We start from the raw sequence: 26285 nt of genomic DNA on the forward strand, positions 1-26285 counted from the left end.
TAGCGCCACCTGCTAATCTTGTGTCTGGGTGAAGTTTTATACACAAATTACAGGTTACCTGTAATAGATTGCTATAAGTGATAAGGTCGCCTTCCGCTGTTATGTTTTTAATACACGATTGTGAATTTGCTGTAATTTGCAATAGAGTTTTCGTGCACAAGAAAGATATTTGAGAAAAAATTAAGTGGTGATTATCAATTAAACAAAATGATTTTTTACAATCTTTTTTATAACTGCAAATACATACGTAAAAAAAAGAATGGAAAATGATTGAAATTTTTTCTTAGTTGCTAAAAAATTTATGTATGATTTAATTTTTACACGTGGCTTTGTAGAACCTGTGATATATTTTTTTATCCATGCGCACGAGTCAACGAGTTCGTAGACACAGATTATTATAAAAGTCCTAGATAACATAAAAAAATATAATACGCACACGTCTCATTTTACGGGGCCGACAGAGCCAATAGTCTCAAGTCTCGAAGTTTTAATACGTTCATTCGACTTAATGGTAGAATTGAGATTCAGATAGTGACAGGTTGCTCGCCCATCGTCTAAAAGTAGTTTGATTGAGTTTTACAAATTCCGTGGAAGAAGAACTAAAATACGATACATACTCTTATTGCATAATATTATACTTGTACTTACCTACTACTAAATAGAATTTCCGAAGACCAGCGGTTAGAGTTAGGTTACTCAAATCAAGAATCGATTAGCACCGTGTGGTTCCCGGCACTAATAAGAAAAAAATAGGACCACTCCATCTCGTTCCCATGTATGTCGTTAAAGGGGAATACGGGATATGCTTATAAACTTGGGATTCTCTTTTAGGTGATTGACTCGCAACCTGTCACTATTTGAATGTCAATTCTATCATTAAGCCAAATAGCTAAACGTGGCTTATCAGTCTTTTTAAGGCTGTAGGCTTTGTCTTCCCCACGGGGGATATAAACGTGACTATATACGTGTATGTATGTATTATACCTGTACTTAGGTACTACTAAATATAATTAATCCAGAAATTAGAATACGTAAAAAGAAATAAAAAAGAATACGTAAAAAGTAAAAAGAAATCCGAAATCCAGCGGTAAGAGTTAGGTTACCCAAATCAAGAAACAATAAGAAGATAATGAAAAACCTCTCTTTACAGATGTAGAACAGGGTGTCCCTGAGGAGAGAGACAGCCATGAACCGCTTCTTGGAACTATTTACGAAAATGGTCAACAGCCCAAAATCCCGCACAGACCAGTCAACTTACCATCTTTTGACACATGGTAAGAACCAAGTTACATACATACATACATACATATGGTCACGTCTATATCCCTTGCGGGGTAGACAGAGCCAACAGTCTTGAAAATACTGAATGGCCACGTTCAGCTATTTGGCTTAATGATAGAATTGAAATTCAAATAGTGACAGAACAGAAGAAGAATTCAAAGTTAGTAAGCCTACCCCTTAGTCGCCTTTTACGACATCCATGGGAAAGAGATGGAGTGGTCCTATTCTTTTTTTGTATTGGTGCCGGGAACCACACGGCAAGAACCAAGTTATTTGTTAGTTTACCATGAGTGTGAGTTTCCAATACTGATATCAGAATTTTAGACCGCCTTAAGGCATATATTTACATACATACATTTAATCACGTCTATATACCTTGCAGCGTAGACAAATATTTTAGTCTTGTAAAGACTGAAAGGCCACGTTCAGCTGTATGGCTTAATGATGGAATAGAGATTCAAATAGTGACAAGTAGCTAGCCCGTCGCCTACAAGAGAAATTCCAAGTTTATAAACCTATCTCTTAATTAGCCTGTTACGACATCCATAGAGATAAAGAGTGGTTCTTTTCTTAAGTGCCGGAAACCACACGGCACACAGTCGGAACCAAAGCCTTGACTTGCCTTTGGAAGTACGGAGGCCGATGAAGGTGTTTGAGAAAATTTCGTGCCACTTAATGTCACCAATCCAAGTGGTAAGCGCTGATCTTCATGAGCCTGTTAACAATTCTACCTCATCAGAATGTCACTAGTCATGGGACTTTTGGGACAAAATCATCACATTTGTTTCACCTCATCAGGAAAAGTGGATAGGACTGAAATTTTGGACCTCAAATTCTTAGACATTATTTGACAAGACAGTTTTTTTGTGTAGGTTTCCCTTCCTCTCACTTTCTCCTGATTGGAGCCGGTTTGATGTGCGTTTATAAGACTTAAAAGATATATTCCTCCAGGAACCTGCCGCGCCACTACCCTTCAAACCTCACCATGTTCGATTCCACTCCATCGTCAGAGCCGTCGACAGTCAACAACACACCTCTCGGAGAAGGCGTGGACAACCTCCCGAAGAGATGGAGAAGAAGTGACAGAAGACTGAGAAGATTGAACACGGAACTGTTGGAAGCTATTGAGACACATGATGTGGAGGAAGTGGAAAGGTTTGTGAATCGTTAGTTTTGTACAAATAAATATAAATATAAACGGGACAAATTACACAGATTAAGTTAGCCTTGAAGTAAGTTCGAGACTTGTGTTACGAGATACTAACTCAACGATACTATATTTTATAACATCCAAAATTCTAGCCAATCACAAAAAGTTATTTTCTCATCAAAATTCAAATTCAAATTCAAAATTTTTATTCATTATTATAGGATACTATATATCGCTTAATAATTGTCGTATGGTTTAACAACATTGGTTGACGTCAAATAAATTACTTAAAAACTAAGTTTACTGCCGCTTCCAAGGCGTCAGTGCAGAAGAAGCGGTAACAAACTGCATCATGATGAATGATCCCGGGTTCGAACCCGGGACCTCCGGTGGCACGGACAAGCGTACTACCGCCGCGCCACAGAGGCCGTCAAATGTGTGTTACGTATTTAGGGGTTCCTTGGTCTAGTCTCAATGCCTGCTAGTTCTTCTTCTTCCTCCTGGTTTAAGTCCCGGTTGCGTCCTCACCACTCTGGAGAGGAGCCCGGGATATGCTTTTGACTATGGATCCGTGATTGGGATGAAGGGATTCCCACCTGACCACCGGTACATTTGCAGGGGAACCTAACCCGCATTGGATCGATGGTTTCACATCCAGTTGACAATGTGCAGGTACAGGTTTCCTCACATGTTATTCCTCACTTTAAGAGCATCAGTTACTATTCAAACTAAAGTACATAACTTCGAAAATAGCCATTGCGGGATTTGAACTTGTGTCTTTTATGCGCATCACGCATTTCAACTATTATTGGTTCGATCACCGACTTTCGTATGCGTGCTAGCTGTGTCTCGTTTTGATTGGACATTTTCATTGAATTTAAGATGGTTTGGTCATTTTGAGAGAATGGATGAAAACTGGTTTTTCTTCCTGGTGTTAACATTATTGTCTCTCACAGCTTGTGATGTGCCTTTTTGACCATGATCCTGGAATGGATAAGTCAGGTTTATATATTACACGGAGCGTCTATCGTCGGATCTCCACTACCATTGCAGAGGAACCTAACCCGTATTTGAAAAGCTACACAAGATGAATTTGTCTTTCCCTTATTCGCCTTTCAAGACACGCTTATCAAATAAAAATCTGTCTTTGGTATACCTGTCCCACCCTCATTTCTATGGACCTATAACTTTGCAGACTGCTCAAAGCAGGCGCGAACCCCAACGCCACCTGTCGCCTGGACCTGGTATCAGCCTGCCACGTGGCCGCGCTCCATGTCAACGACACCCTGGCTCTGCTCCTCAAGTTCGGAGCGGAGAAGTACAGGCAGGACAGCATGGGGAGGACTCCATTGCATTTGGCGGCATGGGCTGGGAACGCTAAGCAGATGGCGATACTACTCGACTTCCCTGAGGGTAAGATCACACATACGTAATAACTTTCATCCCTCACGGTGGTAGACAGAACCAAAAATGCTCGTACAGTTTGATGGCTGACAGACGGAATCATCTATACTAATATTATAAAGCTGAAGAGTTTGTTTGTTTGTTTGAACACGCTAATCTCAGGAACTACTGGTTCGAATTGAAAAATTATTTTTGTGTTGAATAGACCATTTATCGAGGAAGGCTTTAGGCTATAGAACATCATGCTGCAACTATGAGGAGCGAAGAAATAATGGAAATGGTTTCAATGATGCCCAAAATAACTATTCCACGCGGTCGAAATCGCGGGCACAGCTAGTGTGTTTATAAAAGATTGGAAAATAGTGAGGCAGAATCTAATCATTGATGGGTTTGAGCAATAGATCAGAGATCTATTCTATTGAAGGATTTCACTAGTAGATCTAAGAGGAATAGGGGTATCTTTGCTGAGCTTTTTCCCTTTAAGGAAAACGTCCACTGCAACAATATCTCATTACCGTCAACATAAAAAAAAACATCCTTTTCAACTATCTTTATTCAAAACTTGCAACAATCAAACCGATCTCTTATCAATATCATCAAATAATTGTAAAATCAAGTTCGCCTCATGACGACTATGAGGTGGAACTCGGCGTCTGGCACCACCACGGCTTCAGTCTTCCTGGACACCAGCCTCAGCACCATCAGCTCGTCAGTTACATCCTGGAAAAAGGATATATATATATATATATATTTTTTTTAATTACTCAAAAATGAACATAATCCAAGTATCAAGAGATCGTGGCAAGTGGAAAGATGTAGTCTCTGCCTACACCTCCGGGGAAAAGGCGTGATTTTTTGTATGTAGTATGTATATATAAAATAGAATAGGACCACTCCATCTCTTTCCCATGGATGTCGTAAAAGGCGACTAAGCTTACAAACTTTGGATTCTTTTTTAGGCGATGGGTTAGCAACCTGTCACTATTTGAATCTCAATTCTATCATTAAGCCAAATAGCTGAACGTGGCCATTCAGTCTTTTCAAGACTGTTTTCACTGTCTACCCCGCAAGGGATATAGATCATAAATAGAATTAACTCTAAACTTTTTTTCAACATATGACTGACTTGCGTTTAGAAAACTAGCTCCTGCTCGTAAGTATGTCCACGTGGTTAGTTTTTTCGCAAGATAATATTCTTTATCAGGGTCAAATCGACCTCTGTACTTAATTTCATCAAAATCGGTTCAGTGGTTTAGACGTGAAAACGTAACAGACAGACAGACTTACATTGGCAATTATAATATTTAGTAAGGTAACACAGGTAAATGTTATCTGCCGACGATGAAATTTTCAAACCCTGGTCAATTTTACACAATATAATAATAACGTTTGCCGCATTTCACTCTTAGCTATGTTAGTATTTTCACGTTAACTGCAATTTCTTAGTGTAAAACTAAAGCTCCCCTTATTCCTGTGGGATCTCTTTGAGTCGCCACCGGCATTAAGTTCGTCTGCTTCTTAAATTAAAATGAAAAGATCTTAAGATAAGTTACAATTTCTTTTAGCGCATTGCTGGCGTGATGTGAAAGGTTTCTCATGTGGGTGGAGTAGGTGGCTGCTGTTAAACTGTCCAGGGTTGTGGTTTCAGGAAAACCTGGAATTGGAATTAACATATGCAACTATATACTGACAATGTAAGGTCAGGTTAAGAGTACCCGAAACCGCCGCCGAGCTTGCATGAAGAGTTATGAATGTGGATGAAGCGAAAGAAGAATGCAGAGTACGTGGCTCGGGAAAGAAGTAGTCTCTGCTTACCCCTCGGGGAAAAAGACGTGGTTTTATGTATGTGTGGATAAACATCGACGCTCTTGCAGTGAGGGAAAACATCATGAAATTATCAAGAAGGATGAGTTATCATGATCAAATATGGGTTAGGTCGTTAAGTTATAAAGTATCTAAAGATGCGGATGTGTCGTGTGGTTCCCGGCACCATTAAAAAAAAGAATAGGACCACACACAATAAGTAAATATACAAGGGACAAATTACACAGATTAAGTCAGCCTCCAAGTAAGTTCGAGACTTGTGTTGCGAGATACTAACTCAACGATACTATATTTCATAATAAATAAATATATAGATATATATCATCATATACCTAAGGCCAATAAAAAAAAGTTCTTTTCTCATCATGCCCTGGCCGGGATTCGAACCCGGGACCTCCGGTGTCACAGGCAAGCGTACTACCGCTGCGCCACAGAGTGCCGTCTATTAAACTAAATCATCAAGTATACCTTCCATGTTGACGATGATAGTTCCAACAACGTTACCATTTTCATTGATTCTCTGCATTGTGGCTGTGGCGCCAATACCCTGGAATAAAGGAGCATCTTCAATTTAGCTGTTCCAGGTTTTTCTTTAACCAGAGAAGCTGACACACCTTCCTCCTAGCTTTAGTCCCAGTTTCCTCGCCACTCTGGAAAGGAGGGGTATGCTTTCGACCATAGATTTGACGGCCTCTGTGGCGCAGCGGTAGTACGCTTGTCTGTGACACCGGAGGTCGCGGGTTCGAATCCCGGTCATGGCATGATGAGAAAAGAACTTTTTCTGATTTGCCTGGGTCTTGGATGTTTATCTATATAAGTATTTATTATGAAATATAGTATCGTTGAGTTAGTATCTCGTAACACAATTCCCGAACTTACTTCGAGGCTAACTCAATCTGTGTAATTTGTCCCGTATATAAGTATTTATTATTGTTATTCTAGGTGAGTCAGGTTTTTATACGAAGTGATTCCAATCTCATCTCCGCAACCTTTGTAGGAGAACCTGGCCCGTATCCAGAATTGTCTGAATGTGCAGATTTCCTCACGTTATTTTCCCTCACCGTTAGTATTCCAACTAATGTATATACCTAACTTAGAAAATAGTCATAAACTTGATAAAGAATAAATCTTACCATATAGTTCTGAGCGATTTCCATGGTTCAAAAATAAGAAATTGCAATATTTACAATTTGTGAAATATGAAATAATAACATTTAAAAACATTGATCTTCTTCAACATCTAGCAAGCTTCCTTTTTCTTCATCTTATTTGACAAGTGTCAGATGGTCAATAATAATTTTCAGGGCATAAAAATGCTCTCAGGTTTTATGGCGACGTCGTAAATACTCATTTGTCTTCGATCGTGTTCATGGCGTGATATGAAAATTAAATTGATTTTATATCTGCTCCGTTTGATATGCAATATTAATTGTAAAGTTTCACCCGAATCCGATCCGATTTTGCGTGATAGAGAAACGTACAAATTCACTTTCTGTTTTCAAAATTTGTCTATAATTCAAAATTTAAAACATAACTTAAATATAATTGTACCTAATATTATTTAAATAAAATTCAAAACATACATTAAGTATAATTATATATCTCATATTATTTAATAAAAAAAAATTGTAGACTAAAAAGATTATTATTTAAATATTAGGGCGGGCCACCTGGATCATTTATGGGACATTTCAATATCCCTTAATAAATTGTGCCGTGTGGTTCCCGGCACCATAACAAAAAAGAATAGGACCACTCCATCTCTTTTCCATGGATGTGGTAAAAGGCGACTAAGGGATAGGCTTACAAACTTGGGATTCTTCTTTAGGCGATGGGCTAGCAACCTGTCACTATTTGAATCTCAATTCTATCATTAAGCCAAATAGCTGAACGTGGCCATTCAGTCTTTTCAAGATTGTTGGCTCTGTCTACCCCGCAAGGGGTCCATATCCCTGGACGTGACTATATGTATGTATGTATGTAATTGTCATATCTTTTGGTTTCACTCTGGACTCGGCATACTTCTTTCGCTTCTTCCACATTCATAACTCTCTTCATGCAAGATAGGCTCGACTTCATGTAATGAATGTACTAACTTTACATATATGTATATGCCATTCAAAATACCTTCCCAAATAGAAAAAGATAAATCGTTGACATTTATTAGCCTTTATATCTAAGCTTTTCATACTGACGGTACGCATTGAAAGAGGATTTTTGGAAAGAACGCAAATAAACATTCATTCATTTATTACTAAGCACATTCTGTAGTATAGACAGCCTCAGAGGAGCTTTTACAGGATAAAGTAAAGATTACATAACAAAATGAAATATTTTCTTACATACATACAAAAAATCACGCCTCTCTCCTTTTAACCGAATATTGAGTGCTATGTAGTTACCGGCACCATCCGTCTCGTTCCCATGGATGTCGTCAAAGGCGACTAAGAGATGGGCTTGGGCATTTAGGCGATGGGCTAGCAACCTGTGACTATTTTAATCTTAATTCTATAATTTAGCCAAACAGCTGAACGTGTGCTATCAGTCTTTTCAAGGCTCTGTCTACCTCGCAAGGGATAAAGACTTGGTTATATGTATGTGTGGTTAATGGCACTTTAGAATAGGACCAATCCATATTTTTCCAATGGATGTCGTAAAAGGAGACTAAAAACCAGTAAATTTTCTTGGATTCTTTTTGATCGGTTGGAAACCAGTGACTATTTGAATTACAACTCCATCTTGAAGCCATACCTAAACATGGCCTCTCTGCCTACCTTGAAAGGGATAAAACGTGTTTATATGTGTTTATTGTGCTTGTATGTGTGTAAACTTTCCCTACCAGATTGACTGATTTGACGGCCTATGTGGCGCAGCGGTAATACGCTTGTCTGTGACACCGGAGGTCCCGGGTTCGAATCCCGATCAGGGCATGATGAGAAACGAACTTTCTCTAACTGGTCTAGGTCTTGGATGTTTATCTATCTAAGTATTTATTATAAAATATATTATTATGGTTAACTTAATATGATATACCTGTGTTTCAAATTGTAAAGAGTGATAATTGTAATAGGTGTAAACCGTTTTTGTCACAATAAATAAATAAATAAATAAATAAATAAAATAAATTATCGTTGTGTTAGTATCTCGTAACACAAGTTTCGAACTTACTCCGAGGCTAACTCAATCTGTATAATTTGTCACGTTATTTTTATTTATTTATTATTTACCAGATATGTACGACCGAGTTGGCGACGAGTTTTCTTCAGACGTGGAAGCAGACGTGAGGAAACTGTGCGAGAAGACCAGGACCTTGGCCAACGTGAGGTGTGACCTTGGGGAAGTCAAACCCATCCTGCCCAGCACTTGGAAGGACAACATCGACCATAACTGCCGGGATATTAAGTGCAGCGTAAGGTTTTTTTGAACAAATAAAGGTATGCTTGTTCGTTAGTTTGTAAATGACTTAATGCACATAAAAATAAATATGTGTGGTTCCCGGCATCAATACAAAAAAGAATAGGACCACTCCATCTCTTTCCCATGGATGTCGTAAAAGGCGGCTCAGGGATAGGCTAACAAACTTGGGATTCTTTTTTAGGCGATGGGCTAGCAACCTGTCACTATTTGAATATGAATACTATCATTAAGCCAAATACCTGAATGTGGTTATATGTATGTAAAAAGAAATATAACAAATTACAAAACATACCTACATAGATATTATCACGTCTATATCCCTTGCGGACCAGACAGAGCGAACAGTCTTGAAAAGACTGATAGGCCACGTTCAGCTGTTTGGCCTAATGATAGAATTGAGTTTCTTTAAATACTCGTTTTTTTAAATACAAGTAAGCGTACGTGTATTAACTGAGTATTTATTTTTATATCTAATGGAAATTTGAACATTTAGGGGTTAACATATGATAGATAGATAGATAGATAAAAACGTTTATTCAGTTGCTACAGACACAAAATACAGAGTTAAACAAAACATTATAATAACACAGTTGAGATGCATTTGCGTGCTGCAGCAAGTAGAAAAGGTCATAACTCAGCGGAATTTTTGCACTAACTGAAGTGCAAAACGCTGATTTTCAGTTATCACCATTGAAGTGGGTGCGGGCGCTAAAGTGAAAGAAAGAAACAATAAAATAATAAATTTATGTGCAAAAGATTATGGGAATGTGTATGTATATAGATAGATAAACAGGAAAATACGAAAAATGTTAGTAAATTGTTATTAGTTGTAGATAATAATATAAAAAGTATACAGTATAAATATATGTATAGGTATATATACAAGTAAAAATAAAAATGAGTTCACCACATAAAACCAGCCAGGCAACGAAACTCACGAGAAGAATCCCAACCGCAAGCGTTTCGGTATACCGAGTGCTTGTTTTTCACGTAGAAAGGATTTAAGGTTCTTTTTAAAAGAAAAAATAGAACTAAGCAGGCGTATAGGCGGTGGTATATCATTCCAGCACCTCGTTGCCTGGTGGCGGAAACTTCCCTCGAAGGCTACGGTTTTATGTGGCTGTACTGACAGTATCGGGCGAGTGGACCTACATGGCCCAGATCTACCACGAAATCGAAAAAATATCAGCTTAGAGAAAAGATAGTTAGGCTTATGGAACTTCATAACTCCGAACATAAGGCTGGCTAAATGTAATTGTCTCCGCGTTTCCATATTCAACATTGTAGCTCTGATTAAATATGGTGAGATATGACTGCGGGGTGGAATATTGAAACAAAAACGAGCGCAGGCGTTTTGGATACGCTGAATGAGGCGCTGTGTTTTACAAAGTAGCCGAGGACCATAGACAATGTCACCGAAGTTAAGCCTCGAAAGGATCAACGTCTCGCAGAGTCGAATACGAACTTCTTCTGTTAACAAATTTCGAATTTTGTATATTACTTTAAGGCGATAGAAACAACTTTTAACCAAACTTGCGACGTGACTTTCAAAGCGTAACTGCGGATCCACTATCAACCCCAGGTTTCTAACTTCCATTGCCCTGCTTATAACATCGTTACCAATTTTTACCCCCAGATCTTCATTTATGATACTAGCCAGTTGAAATCTAGAGCCAAGTACTATATAGTTCGATTTTTTGGGGTTAAGGGTCAGTGAGTTTCTCAGAGACCACTCAGCAATCCTCCCTAAGTCTTCATTCAATTTAATAACTGCTTGAGAAATGTTATTTGGAACGTCAGAAATATACAGTTGTACGTCGTCGGCATAGAGGTGGTACTTGCAATGTTTTATCACCCGGGTAATGTCAGCACTAAATATAATAAACAGTAGAGGCCCAAGAATTGAGCCCTGAGGAACTCCATGTTTTACGGGCAAAGATTGCGAAAAAAGGCACAACCCATTCTCCCGAGCCAATTTGACAGACTGAGATCGACCGCCCAAAAATGACCTGAACCAAGCGACCGAAGAAGGGTCCAAACCATAATACGCCAACTTAGACAGAAGTAATTCAATATTCAAGCTATCGAACGCACGAGAAAAGTCTAATAACGTCAATATTGTACACTGTCCCCTGTCTTGTGCAGCAAGGATGTTGTCAGTGACGTCCAAGAGTGCTGTAGTAGTCCCATGGTTGCGTCGGAATCCAGACTGTAGTACGGGCAGCACATTATTCGCTTCCAAAAACTTGACCAACTGAGTTTGTACGGACTTCTCCAAAATTTTTGATAGATAAGGCAATATACTAATGGGTCTAAGATCACTGTAACTAGAAGGTTTAGATGTTTTGGGTATTGGTGTAACCAAGGCTCTTTTCCAGAAACAGGGAACAGTACCAGTAACAATAGAGGTATTAATAATATGGGTTATAGCATCTAAAGAATTTGGAAGTGTTAGTAATACCATATCTCTGCTTATACCATCCGGGCCAATCGCATTAGATTTAATGGAAAATATAAAATTTGCTACATCACATTCAGTTACAGTTTCTAGATTAAATTTAGAGGAATCATTAAATTTATGATTGTTATAAAAAAAGAGATCTTCTTTACTGATATCTGCGCAAGAGACATTCAAAAAGTGATTGTTAATATCATTTGCATTATCAAAAGAGTCCGGTAATATATCACTTCTGGAGGGATCAACCAAGATATTCCGTTTAAGATTCTGCCAAAAGACTTTTCCATTTCTTAACTGTTTGTTAATAAGTTGATCGAAATATGCACGCTTTTCACAAGCTAAACTAGTCTGAACCAAAACCTTTAATTCCTTATAATATTTTCTATCCTCATCAGATCCTGAACACTTAGATTTTTTATGTGCTTCGTTACGTTCGTCCATCATTAACCTACATGTGCCAGTAACCCAGGGTAGCGAATGATTAGGCTTAGCCTTTCTCAATTTGAGCGGTGCGTGCTTGTCAAAAAGTGCCAACAACTTGTGATTGAACTTTTCAACCATTAAATCAACACTAGGCTGGTTTTTTACTGACTCCCAATCGATATCGTTAAGATCACGGTCGAACGCATTGACGTCAATGCTCTTAATGGCTCTGGATACGATAAATCGCGGAGGATCTTTAGGTTTTTTTAATAATAACTCAGTACAAATAAAATAGTGTCCTAACGATGCTGTTATGTTTGTAACTGAAACATGATGAATCGGTACATTCGTGCAGATGAGATCAATAAGGGTTTCTTTCAAAGTTTTATTCGGCAAGCGAGAGAGATGTGTTGGCTCAGTGATAATCTGTTTAAGTTCCAGATATTCTATAAACTCCACAACCCGCGGCCTATTTGTATTAGAGTTATCGGACATGTCAATATTAAAATCTCCCAATAGAGCAACATAGTCAAAATTAGAAAAATACATGATTGATTCTGTCAAAGCGTCCAAGAAAGGGTCAACACCTATCCAGTCGGGTCTATAGGCTGTACCTACCAATACTTCGGCGCCGTTTATTCGAGTAGAAAGCCACATTTGCTCGATGTTTGCAATGGGGTGTTTTAGGATACGAACTCGCACATTACGTTTCACATAGAAAGCTACTCCACCCCCCTTGCCACCCTTCATATGGATAGGACGTGAGACGTGGTACAGTCGATAGCCAGGCGCAGCTGGGGCACAAAGCTCCTGACCCTCTTTTAGCCAAGATTCATTAATTGCAACTATGTCCGGCTTGAATTTGTCAATAGCCATGAGAAAATCATCCTGCTTGGTGTTAAGTGACCCTGCATTATAGAGAGCTAACTTGAATTTTTTGGGCTCAAACACTGTGATGATAAACAACAACAAGTCCACGTGAGATTAGGTATGATATAATATAATATTGTAAGATATATACATATGCACAATTAAATAAAGTAATTAATAAAATGTAACATGTTATGAATAGGATCGCAAATATGTATTTAATTTTGTTTTGCTGCAGCACACCAATGAAAAATAATACAATGATAAAATGAATTCCAAAAACAAAGGCATACTTATGAAATTTAATTACAGTAAATTTGAGGGTAAATAGCTCTGACGCTGGAATTGACGAAAAGTATAATATGCAATTTAACATAAGAAAAATTAAAAGCAATAAGCCAGGCCATGCTTTTTCAACATAAGCAAAAAGAAGTTCACCTTTGGTCAAGAAGCAAACTACATACAAACAACATACTACAATAAATACAACTCTATATGAATCTAAGTCAATAGACATTGCATTGGAACTGTGAAAACCCGGTAATTTAAAGTAAAGCATTTTTAGATATACAAAATAAAAACCAAAATCTAAAGTAAATAATAGAGAATAACAGAAATTCACTGAATAAGACCCAACAAACAAATTTTTATTGACCAGTAGAACAAACGACGCCCAGTCCAAAAACACCATTAAGATCCTGATCATTGCGAATACGGATGCGAGGCGAGTCCGGTGCCTGGTGTTGCCGAACGTAGATACGGCCTTCTCTTGTCCAGGCAAAACGCCACTTGTATTGCGTGGCAAGTTCACGAGCTCGACGAAATAGGTGACGGTTGACTTTTGTCAGCCGTTCATTGATGAAGAATCGGCGGGCAGGCCCAGGGAGTCCAGTGCCCTCAGTCGTAGCGCCGCGGCGCACGCGCGCCGCCCGAATGAGCTCGTCGCGAAGCGCCCGGCGGGCCAGCCGCACGACGACCGGCCGCGGACCCTGCCCGCCCGCCGGCACCGCCGCCGCCGCACCAGACCGCGCGACCAGAGGCCCTACACGGGACACGCTCACCAGATCCTCGCTCTTCAGCTTCACACCCAGCTTATCTGCCAGCGTTATCGCGATATGTTGTAGACTCTCCCCTGGCTGTTCCACTATGCATGTCATCTCCACATCATTGAGCAGGAGGTCCTGATCTCGCTCGTTGAGCTCAGCCTTCAGGTTAGCAATCGATTCTTTGAGAGACTGCTCGACATCGGTCGCTACAAAAGGCCGTGCTTCAGTCTGCAACTTCATCTGCTGTTCGAGACTATCCACCCGCGCTTGAAGCTGTTCATACCTTTTGTCACTTTCATCCAGCCTCAGGTTAACTTTGGTCAAAGATTCGGTGAGGATTTCGCTAAGCCTTCTATCAGCGGCCCTATCCTCTCTATACTCGTCTCTGAACTGGCGCAGCTCGTAAAGCAGCGCCTGGACGTCGGTTATCTCCATTGTCTCATTTAGAGCTGTGGTGTTCAGCTCGGACACAGGTAACGATATGGAGACATCCCCTGCGTGGTCGGAGGGACTCAGCGCCGCGGCGCCCCGGCGCAGTGTGACACCCTCAGTCGCACCGCGGACTGGAGTGTTGCTGTTGTCCGCGCGGGGCTGCCTGCAGACGCATAATGGGCATTTCCACGCTGTTCTGTGTTCAGCTGTCAGAGTATTAAAGAACCGCTGTTCCGAGACGTTCGCGCAAGTGAGATCATAGTCCTGTTTGCAAATACTACAAGTAAGAAATTGTCGGCTATCAATGTTTTTTAAGCATCCGGCACACCTTCTGCTTAGCTCCATCTTACAAAACGTATAGAAAAAAAATATATGAATATAATTGGAAAACACAAAAAAAGTGTAATAAAAAAAAAACGTTTTTTATAAAAAATGGAAAACACAACAAAATGTGTGATTTAGAGAAAAAAAAAAAGACAATTATATTATATGCCGCACCGAGATTTGAACACGGGCACTGCGAATCGACCCTGCGAGGTTTCCCACTGAGCCAAAGTTGGTATACACAGTTTGACGAAATTAAAATATATAATGACAGTTGTTTATTGTCACCAAGATTAGTGAGTCATGAACTCGATGACTATTTATTTTTGTAACCGACTGACCCGCACATAAAAGTAGTTTGCTATGTTCACTAGGTAATTTATTATTCACCGTAAATATTTAGTTATTGTATATTATTTAAATTCAATGTCACTAATCGCTCGCCCGATCACTGAGCTTCAAAACAATACAACTTTTGCACGTAAAAACACTGTATTTATACAAGATAATGATTTTAAACGGCGGGAGCTTCTTTAACACAACCGGTTCGAATAAGTTCGCACGCGCGCCTCAAAGTTAAAGCATATGTTAAAGCACTAAATAAAACTAGGATCTTTGTAATGAACTCGAAAATATATAATAATTGATCTAACAAACCATCTTTTTTAAGTACATAATATGACAACCAAAAATCAAGATATTTTCAAATTATATTGTCATTATGCTTTTTTATAATTTTATACGTATCAATGAGGTTGCACTGAACATACCGCCCGCCAAGGACCTCGTTGCAGGTCCTTCTACTACCGCCCGCCATGAGGGGATGCCACAAATATCAAACACTTACCTATTTAAACAAAACTTAAAATAATAATAATTGCTTTAAATGCAATAAACAACTGAAGTTATGCATTATTTTTGAACTAGAACACACGAGTAATAACTTAAAACTTAATTATATAGGTACAACATAATACTAAGTTAACAAAACCATGAACTTCTATAACAGTGATTATTTTCATATTTAAATTAAAACAATATTATGTTGCTATCCAATTGGACCAAATAAAAGCCAACCTAACTTCGTACACTGCGCTACAGGCGCTCCAGGTGGGCCTCTCAAAATGCCTTCTTGTACTATTTCGCTCATCACATCTGCACCGAGAAGCAAGTCAATATTATTGGGGACTGAATACATGGGATCCGCAAGAGCAATATAATTTAGTTCGGGCCAATTAAACGGTCGTAATTTTTTATTAGGAATATACTAGCTTTCCCCCGCGACTCCGTCCGCGCGGATGTCGGTCTTCGCGTAGATGGTTTATTTCACCATTTTATTTTCAGTCCGGTCAATTTAGACCAAAAAATAGGAATGAAGCTACATTAATTCCCATCAAGCTGAAAATGAGTATAATTGTTTAAAACACAATCAAAAGCATTATTTCAAAATTCCCCATGATTCCGGTTTAAGGAAAAAAATTACCCAAGATCAAAGGTAAGAAAATGGGATTTTCTTCAAAACGGTAAGTTTTATAGGAAAATTACCTCAGACAAAGATTGTAGATCATAAAGATATCTATAAAAAGGAATCAATATTTTTTTTCAATAAAGCTACCGTTTCTGAGATATTACCATGCAAAAAGTTGCAAGCGTCATAATATGCATAAGCACGTCTCGTATATACTCTATGTAGCAGTAATATAAGTAAAAATATTTTGTTCTGTCGGTAATTTTAACTTGAATTCAAAATATAAAATATACATAAGTATAATGAAACCCAGTCCCTTCATTTATAGTGAAACCTTGAGACAACATCTGTCTCTCTGTTTAATTGTGTACGTGGCTAGGGTCGTATACCTGCTTTATCTCAGAATGCTCAACACATGAAATACCGTAAGTCTTTAATAATAGGTATCCCCGACCGTTGTCGGCTATGGACACCACGGCCTCTCATGCCCTAGGAGTGCCGGCCGTTTAGGGCGCCATGCCGCCCTAAATGATACAATCCTCCGTGCTCTTGCCACCATCCATGTTCCAGCCGTTCTAGAACCAAACGGTCCGGCTCGGGATGATGCCAAGAGACCGGATGGTATGACTTTGGTACCCTGGAGATTGGGGCGGCCTTTGGTGTGGGATGCTACTTGTGTCGACACACTTGCGCCGTCTCATCTTCAGGTTACTAAATATAAGGCCGTTCTGCTTCAAATGAGGCAAAAAACCTCAAAAGGCGCAAATATGTAGTTATCGGGATCAAAGTTTACATCAGATGGCAAGTGTGATAGTGATATTGAAAGGAGAGTGAACGCGGGGAACATGGTGAATGGAGCTTTGCATGCCTTTATGAGCAGTCAGAAACTATCCAAAAAGGCTCGACTGGCTGTGCACAGGGGCGTGTTGGTCCCGACATTAATGTATGGGAGTGAAAGTTGGGTATGGCAAAAGAAGCACGAAAGCAGAATAAATGCAGTGGAAATGAGAGCGTTAAGGAGTATGTTGGGTGTGAAATTGAGTGACCGGATAAGGAACAGTGTGATAAGGGAATGTTGTGATGTGAAAGAAGATGTAGTTACAGGAATAGAAAAGGGTATGTTGAGATGGTTCGGTCATGTGGAGAGGATGAATGAAAACAGGTTGACTAAGCAGATATAAATGGAGAGTGTGGAGGGAAAGGTCGGGGTGGGAAGACTTAGACGAACATATCTTGATCAAATTAAGGACGTCCTGGTAAAGGGTCAGGTCAAAAGTACCCGAAACCGCCGAGCTTGCATGAAGAGAGTTATGAATGTAGATGAAGCAAAGGAAGTATGCAGGGATCGTGGCAAGTGGAAAGAGGTAGTCTCTGCCTACCCCTCCGGGAAAGAGGCGTGATTTTATGTATGTATGTAGTTATCGGTAATATCTATACTTTTGAACCTTTTGGGGTAGAAACTCTGGGACCGGGGGGCCTATCTGCCCATCAGCTTTTCCGACAATTGTCGAAAAAGCTAATTGAGGTATCTCTTGACCGGAGGGCTGGAAATTATCTGGCTCAGAGAATCAGCATTGCCATTCGAATTGGCAATGCTGCCAGCCTTCTGGGCACATTCCCGCATGTTGATGCTATGCAAGGACTGTACAATTTATAAATTAAATTTTAGTTTGTAGTCATATTTTTTCTTTCTTTTTATAAGTAGTTTTAGTTTTAATTTGATTATTGCATTGAATTTGATAATTGTAATCTCTATTATTGTCCTAAGATGATTTTCTTCACTTGGGGTTATTCTATTATTTTAAATAATAAATGCGAAACTTAGTCTTGAGTGCCACTGCGTAGTGAAAACACGTGTTTATTCTAACCTATTTCAGACTTTTTCAAGTTTAATAATAAAAATGTTAAAAAAAAACGCGCTAATAGTACACTACCTCAGAGGTGGCAAGGAAACGGATGCATATTATGACGCTTGCAACTTTTTGCATCGTTATATCACAGAAACGGTAGCTTTGTTGAAAAAAATTATTGATACCTTTTTTATAGATAACTTTATGATCTACAATTTATGTCTGAGGTAATTTTCCGATTTGAAAAACTTACCGTTTTAAAGAAAATTGCGATACACCCATTTTTTACCTTTGACCGTGAGTAATTTTTTTTCCTTAAACCGGTATCATGGGGAATTTTGAAATAATGCTTTTGATTGTGTTTTAAATAATTATACTCATTTTCAGCTTGATGGGAATCAATGTAGCTATGTAGTATTTTTTTCATAGTAATTAGTAGCGGCCCGCTTGTGCAGCAAACGGTTCAAGCCAAAGCCGACTTTAGGCGCTACAGGTTACGGCGCTGAATCCACTGCGGGTAACGCAACGTGTGTTCGCGGTTCTACAGAACAACGTCTATGCATAAACTGAAAAATTAAGTTTTTTTTTCTTCGTATTTTTTCGGGATAAAAAGTATCCTATTTTACGCCCAGGATAATAAGGTATAATTATACCAAGTTTCATCAAAATCGAACCGTTAGTTTTCACGTGATGCCTGAACATACAGACAGACAGACAAAAATTTTTTTAATCACATTTTTGTGTTTGGTATCGATCCAGTAACATCCCCTGCTATTTATTTTTTCAATATTTTCAATGTACAGAATTGACCTTTCTACAGATTTATTATATGTATAGATATAGATGATGTGATTTGCTTCAAAACAAAAGCCTTTACATAAATTTCTGTTTTCGGATTAAGCCGTGATTGAATTTTTAACTGTACCTGGTAATCAGAAACCATCGTTTTTTGATCACCTCCTAGACCCACTATAACGCGTTTTGTAGGTTCCTTACGTAGTTGTAATATATCAACTGCTTTTTCTGAAATAAACGATACTTGAGAACCCTGATCTATTAAACTTCGTACTACGTGATAGTTACCGGAATTCGACTCTACATGCACTTGAGCAGTAGCTAATAGTACGTCTTCAGCCACATGTCTAACATCGCTAATGAAAGGAGGTGCAATATCATTAGAATTAGTTGTAGTTTTACATGTTGTGGCATTTACACATGAGGTCTCAGGGGGGTGAAGAAGAGTATGATGTCTTTTTTTACATATCTTACAATTAAAAGTTACTCTGCATTGAGTTAAACAATGGTTTCCCCCTAAACAATTATAGCACATATTTCTACTATTTACAAAATTATGACGTATTTCATAGGACTCTTGAGCGAACTTTTTACAAAAACAAAGTTTGTGACTTTCACCACAAAATTCGCAAAACATCCTAAATACATGGAATGTTTTCATACTATTTACATTGCTTAACTTCACGCTATCTGTGCTTTGTTCTGACGTATCAAATGGTTGAATAAACTCCAGCGCCGTAAATCGACTTGTCAAAAATTCTTGAAATTGTTTGAACGTAGGCAATTCAGTTCGATTGTCAGCTACAGAATGAAGCTCCCATTGTTTTTTTGTCTCAGGGTCGAGCTTTGAACTCACTAGAAAAATAATAATACTATCCCAGGTGCTTATGTTAACACCTAAGTTACTCAACGCAGCTAAACAATCAGATGTATTGTTGGTAATTTCTTTGATTCCAGCCGAAGACTCGATCGTAAGATTTCGCTGGTTGAATAATCTCTGCAAAATACAGTTACATAAATACCTTTTATTGTTGTAACGTGATTCTAACGTAGTCCAGCAGTGGCTATAGTTTTCAGCAGTAATAGGCACATGTCTGACTAATTGTTCAGCTTCACCGCAAAGGTGAGCTTTCAAATAGTGTAATTTTTGAACACAATTCAGGTTATCATTTTTGTGAATCATGGACAGAAACAACTCCCGAAATGATGTCCATTCCGTGTACTCGCCTGAAAATTTTGGAATAGTAATTCTTGGCAACTTAACTGATGAAGCGGGATTACATCTTTGATTGCTATTTATATTTTTCTCATTTAATTGTCTGAGGGATTCCTTTAATTGACATTTATATTCTATATACTCGTCTTCACATTTCGAATACACATCCTCTTGTACATATGAACTTTGATCTAACTTATCATAATCCATACATAAGTTTTGATGTTTTTCTGTAAATTGTTTCCAATATTCTTCTAAACAATGCAATCTCGTTTCTAAAAAATATTCAGTCAACATCTCTTCAGTTGTGTTCTTAAATTTATTATGAGCGTTTATTATACGCGACAAAATATCTTTTTGTAATCGAATAATAGACTGCATTGTGGACTTTGCGTTGGGCAATATAACTACTTATTTACACAGGAACTATGTACATGCAATTTTCTATAGCAATATGAAAACACAGTACTCGCTATATTTGTCTTTTCAATATTGCTACAAAGTAATCCGACGCGATAGGACCAAATGTTAAAGCACTAAATAAAACTAGGATCTTTGTAATGAACTCGAAAATATATAATAATTGATCTAACAAACCATCTTTTTTAAGTACATAATATGACAACCAAAAATCAAGATATTTTCAAATTATATTGTCATTATGCTTTTTTATAATTTTATACGTATCAATGAGGTTGCACTGAACAACATACCTTTAACCTCGAAATGTTAAATTCAAAAAAAATTTCAAAAATTTTATTCATTATATAAGATACTTCATATCGCTTAATAATTGTCAAAACGTAATGGTTTAACAACATTAATTGGTTGACGTCAAATAAATTACTTAAAACTAAGTTTACTGCCGCTTCCAAGGCGTCAGTGCAGAAGAATCGGTAACAAACTGCACTGCAGCATTTTCTTCCTAGCTCTGATAGAAGATAATGAACGGAATCTTAAAATATTTCCTCCCCAGCTCCCGTTACTCCAACCAGGCTGGACCCCCCTCCACGTGGCCACGTCATGTGCTCGGCTGCACTGCACACGTTTACTGCTGGCCGCTGGAGCTGACCCCAACATTTGTGACCTGACTGGAAGAACAGCCTTGGACGTGGTCGGCTCGGCCATTTATTTTGACCAGGAAGTCGATTCGCAGAAGTAAGTTAGAAAGATGGGTGTCTATGGTATTTATTTAGACAGCTTTTTACATATCTTGCATTGAAAATGTAATGTGGTGAATATTTTTCAATATTTATGCCTATTTTTCATTATATAGGACCAAGAATAGGACCACTCCATCTCATGCCATGGATATCGTAAAATGCGACTCAGGGATAGGCTTATAAATTTGGGATTCTTTTTTAAGGCGATGTGCTAGCAACCTGTCGCTATTTGAATCTCAATTCTATCTTCAAGCCTAACAGCTGAACGTGGCCTATTAGTCTTTCAAAACTGCCGGCTCTGTCTACACCGCAAGGGCTATAGACGTGATTATATGAATGAATGTGGTCATGCCCAAGTGCCTTGGATGTGGTCGGCTCGGCCATTTATTTTGACCAGGAAGTCGATTCGCAGAAGTAAGTAAGAAATATGGGTGTCTATGGTATTTTTTTAGACAGGTTTATACACATATTGCATTGAAAATGTAATGTGGTGAATATTTTTCAATATTTATGCCTTTTTATCGCCTATGTTTCATTCTTTAGGACCAAGAATAGGACTACTCCATATCTTGCCATGGATATCGTAAAATGCGACTAAGGGATAGGCTTATAAACTTGGGATTCTTTTTTAACGCAAAGGGCTAGCAACATGTCGCTATTTGAATCTCAATTCTATCTCTATTCTATTTTGTGACCGCTTCTTCTGCACTGACGCTTTGGAAGTGGCAGAAAATTTAGTTTTAAGTTATTTATTTGACGTCAACCAATGTTGTTAAACCATAGGTACGTTTTGACAATTATTAAGCAATATGAAGTATCGTATAATAATGACTAAAAAATTTTAATTTGAATTTGAATTTATCTTCAAGCCTAACAGCTGAACGTGGCCTATTAATCTTTCAAGACTGCCGGCTCTGTCTACACCGCAAGGGCTATAGACGTGATTATATGAATGAATGTGGCCATGCCCAAGTGCTTTGGATGTGGTCGGCTGGGCCATTTATTTTGTATACGTGTGTAGCACAAGAGTACCCGAAACCGCCGAGCTTGCATAAAGAGAGTTATAAATGTGGATGAAGCGAGGGAAATATGCAGAGATCGTGGCAAGTGGAAAGAGGTAGTCTCTGCCTACCCCTCCGGGAAAGAGGCGTGATTTTATGTATACAGCACAAAGCCTGCAGCGGGTAAGGAGAAAGAAATGTTGTGCATGCTCTGTGTATAAACTTTAACCTTTCCAATCGACCCACACGCAATCTACCTTCATTTCTTTTGACATCCCCACGTTTCTGACTCCATCAATATATCGAATATCCTACTACTATATAAAGGCGAAAGTTTGTATGGATGTTTGTTACTCTTTCACGCAAAAACTACTGAACCGATTACCATGAAATTTGGTATGTCGGTAGCTGAAGACCCAGAATAACACCTAGGCTACTTTTTATCCCAGAGTTCCCGCGGGATTGATAGGGTTTCCATGCGGACGAAGTCGCGGGCGGCCTCTAGTTCACAATACTTAAGCCTATGTTTCGTACTTTTTTGATCTGTCTAACACATGCCAATTGCATTATTAACTTAACCATGATCCGAATTAGGTTGTAAGAGAGAAATTGTAACTACAATTTATTATAGGATCCTGTTATTATATATATTAGTAGTAGTAGTAGTAGTAGTAGTAGTAGTTATTATTATATATCCTGTTATTATAAGATCAGGGCTGTCCCGGCAGACGTTGTTTTGCCATATAAAAATTTTTTTAGTAATTTCAAGATAAAAAGAAATGTTAAGGGTGGACAACCTTTAGTGATAAAGAGTATGAAAAATAGATGTTGGCCGATTCTCAGACCTGCTCACAAAATTTCATGAGAAACGTGGGTTTACTTTCCAGATATAACGCAATTTCAGTATTCAGGATTTAGGTCTCAGTTCACACTTGCTAGCAGAATAGGTACTGGGGTATGGGGTAGACAGAGCCAACAGTCTTGAAAAGATTGATCGGCCACGTTCAGCTGTTTGGCATTAAGATAGAATTGAGATTCAAATAGTGGCAGGTTGCTAACCCATCGCCTAATAAGAATCCCAAGATTGTAAGCCTATCCCTTAGTCGCCTTTAACGACATCCATGGGAAAGAGATGGAGTGGTCCTATACTTTTTTGTACTGGTGCCGGGAACCACACGGCACTAGGAAAGTATTCTTTATAGAGAGACATCACACAACCTTCATTTTTTATGTTAGCTTCACAGAAGTGATACGGATGCTACTGAAAGCTGGCGCTCTATTCAACACTATGAAGATCAAAGGACTGTCCAATGTAGACTCCCCCCTCCACACAGCAGTAGTCCTGGACAACCTGGAGGCCATCAACGAACTGCTGAATGCTGGAGCCTCCAACGCCTGTTTGAACTCAGCTGGTCAGACACCGCTTCATGTCTGCATAGAGAAGCAGTTTGAAGAGTGTTTGCAGGTAAGTTTTGCTTCATTTTTGAAGTACTTATTTACATACATACAATCACGTCTATATCCCTTGCGGGGTAGACAGAGCCAACAGCCTTGAAAAGACTGATAAGGTAGAATTGAGATTCAAATAGTGACAGGTTGCTAGCCCATCGCCAAAAGAAGAATCCCAAGATTATAAGCCTATCTCTTTGTCGCCTTTTACGACATCCATGGGAGAGAGATGGAGTGGTACATGTACATACGTAAATATCAAATTAAGTTGGCCCATTATTGATCTGTCGAAGGAAGAACCCATTATGTTACAGTAAGTACATAGTATGTTAAGTACTTAATAATATACGTACACAAATAATTATAATTAGTGCAAACAGAGAGTGAAGTGAGTACGCAACATTATTTCTTGTAAATAAAATCTAACTAACTAACTTGTAAATGAACCCTAATAAAAAGCATATAAATAAAATCTATAGAATAGGACAACTCCATTTCAAACATATGGATGTCGTAAAAGGCGACTAAGGGAAAGGCTAATAAACTTGGGATTCTTCTTTTAGGCGATGGGCTTACATCCTGACACTATCAGAATTTCAATTCCAACAATGAGTTATATAGCTGAACGTGGCCTTCCAGTCTTTCCATGACTGTTGGCTTTGTCTGCCCCGCAAGGGATGTAGGCGTGTATAGCGATTATATGTATGTAATAAATTCAATTCTAGGATGATGCTGTTGTAAATTGCAATTTAAATTGCCCTAAATTTATTTTCTTTGTAACGAGACGCGAGCGCGGGATCTTTTTAGTTTTCACTGCAAAATGTCTTCTCGTCGCAAAGACTTTCAGGAAAATTACAGTTTCTTTGAACGTCGATTTCTTAGAAAATCCTTAGTAAATAGAGTAATTGCCGTATAAAATGGAAATTGAGTGTACAGTAATACCCCGACTTACGCTACCCCGTTTTACGCGAATTCGGAGATACGCAGTTTTTCATTTTGTTTGCCGCGCACATCGGCTCTCGCTCCGCCCACTCAGTGTTCAATTTGGGACAGGTTTAAACGTGTTCCGCGTGCTTTTGTTTTACAGGCAAGTGCGTTTTACTTATAATCTCTAATTATGTCTAGGAAATGAACCAGGGAGTCATTAAAACATTTCAAACTTACTACACAAGGCGGTCATTTGCACATCTACATGAAACTTTAAGACAGAACAAAAAGCTTTCTGTTAGATTTTAGGAAGCAATTCAATGTTTTAGATGTTGTAAGAATTACATATTGGACAATCTTGGAATGAGGTTTCACAAAAAACTCTCAGTGGTGTCTGGAAAAACCTGTGTCCATTTTTTTTCATCTCTGAAACCCAAGGAGACACCATTTCAGATCCTGAACAAATCGATAGCATAATAGAAGAAGTTGTTGATATCGCCAAGCAATTAAATTTAGAGCAAGACATTGAATAAACTGATTCGCTAGACACAGTTGAATCGGTAAATCAAATGACAATTGCAAACTTAACAGAAGGACTCAATTCAATTGAATAGGGGTTACAAAGTTAAGAAAAAATTGATTGTAATGAAGAACGCGTTTCTACAAAAAACGAGGAATAAAAAAAATACTGGTATGCTACGAGGAAATTATACTTACGTGAAAAGAAGAAAAATTTAACTCGTTAGAATATATGAAGCCTTCGACATCAAAATAACTTTGGTTTTGCTTACTTTATTCATAACAATGTTTTTTTTATTATCCTACACTATATTTAACATTTTTCTTCTAAATTATTGTTTTCTTTACACTCTGGTCCCGATTAAACAAACTTTATATGTATTTATATGCAACGTTGAACCCCGACTTACGCGAATTCGACTTACACGGCAACCGCTCGGACCCACCTACCGCGTAAGTCCGGGGTATTACTGTATTGTAAAAGACGTTAAGGTTGAAGGAGGCGAATTTATTCCGATTGGGTGGTGTTACTAGGAAATACTTTGAAAAAGTAGGTTAAATAGCGTTTGTAAGAAATTTCTGATTGGAGTTATAAACACACGCATGTCGTCTTGTCTCACACGTACGTTTTTTTCTCTTAAGGCGTAGATACAGTCCATAATAGGTTGTTTGATGTGATATTAAGCTGGATGTAAATATCGAAAAAGAGAATCGGTGGTGGAACGGTATCCGAATAAAAAAAAGTGATGTACCAATGACTTTTTATTCACTTCAAGAAGTTAATAAGTTCGTTGATTTAGGAGACTCTTGATCTGACCTTTTGACTTTACTCAAAGTCTGTGATTTTCCAATTTTCTCATTTCTGTTCAAATAATTGGTAGATATTATTTTTTTTAATATCTATTATAAGAAAAAGTGAAGCTTCTTTATTAAGAGCTAATTGGTTCGAGAACCGATCGGATGATATCTTGATATTATATTTTTTCCCGTGTCGAAGATATTAAATGTTCAAGTTATTACTTTATTTTCTGATATAATTCGTTGGCAAGTATATTTTTAATTGGAAATTTAAGACAGCAATACCCTTTGGAATAACGTTGAGGAAAAATTATTAATTGATAATTAAAATTAAAAAAAAAAGTTAGGACAAACTGCTTGTTCGCCTGGTGGTCCTAAGTCCTTAGCTCATGCGCTCATATTTGTAACTAGACGTTTAATCTTAAGCTTCCTTACCGTTAAAAAAATCTAAAATGAAAATAGTCAATGTT

General features: G+C 38.2%; 2 protein-coding genes across 3 annotated transcripts in view; one reads left to right on the top strand and one right to left on the bottom strand.

The window, feature by feature from the left end:
* The window catches only part of LOC106140291 (transient receptor potential channel pyrexia), a 35468-nt gene that overhangs the window by 3442 nt on the left and 5741 nt on the right, over positions 1-26285 (top strand). For both annotated transcript variants that reach the window (XM_060951309.1, XM_060951308.1), the window contains exons 2-7: positions 1151-1274; positions 2233-2436; positions 3627-3844; positions 8890-9068; positions 20935-21116; positions 23359-23587. In XM_060951309.1, the coding sequence (XP_060807292.1) occupies positions 1151-1274; positions 2233-2436; positions 3627-3844; positions 8890-9068; positions 20935-21116; positions 23359-23587 (1136 nt within the window). The remainder of the gene's footprint in view (positions 1-1150; positions 1275-2232; positions 2437-3626; positions 3845-8889; positions 9069-20934; positions 21117-23358; positions 23588-26285) is intronic.
* On the bottom strand, positions 13254-14712 carry LOC132903307 (uncharacterized). Its single transcript, XM_060951310.1, has one exon. It carries the CDS (start codon positions 14648-14650, stop codon positions 13475-13477), a length of 1176 nt encoding a protein of 391 aa, XP_060807293.1. The 5' UTR covers positions 14651-14712; the 3' UTR covers positions 13254-13474.

This window comes from Amyelois transitella, chromosome 24, assembly GCF_032362555.1.
Source record: "Amyelois transitella isolate CPQ chromosome 24, ilAmyTran1.1, whole genome shotgun sequence".
Classification (NCBI taxonomy): Eukaryota; Metazoa; Arthropoda; class Insecta; order Lepidoptera; family Pyralidae; genus Amyelois; species Amyelois transitella.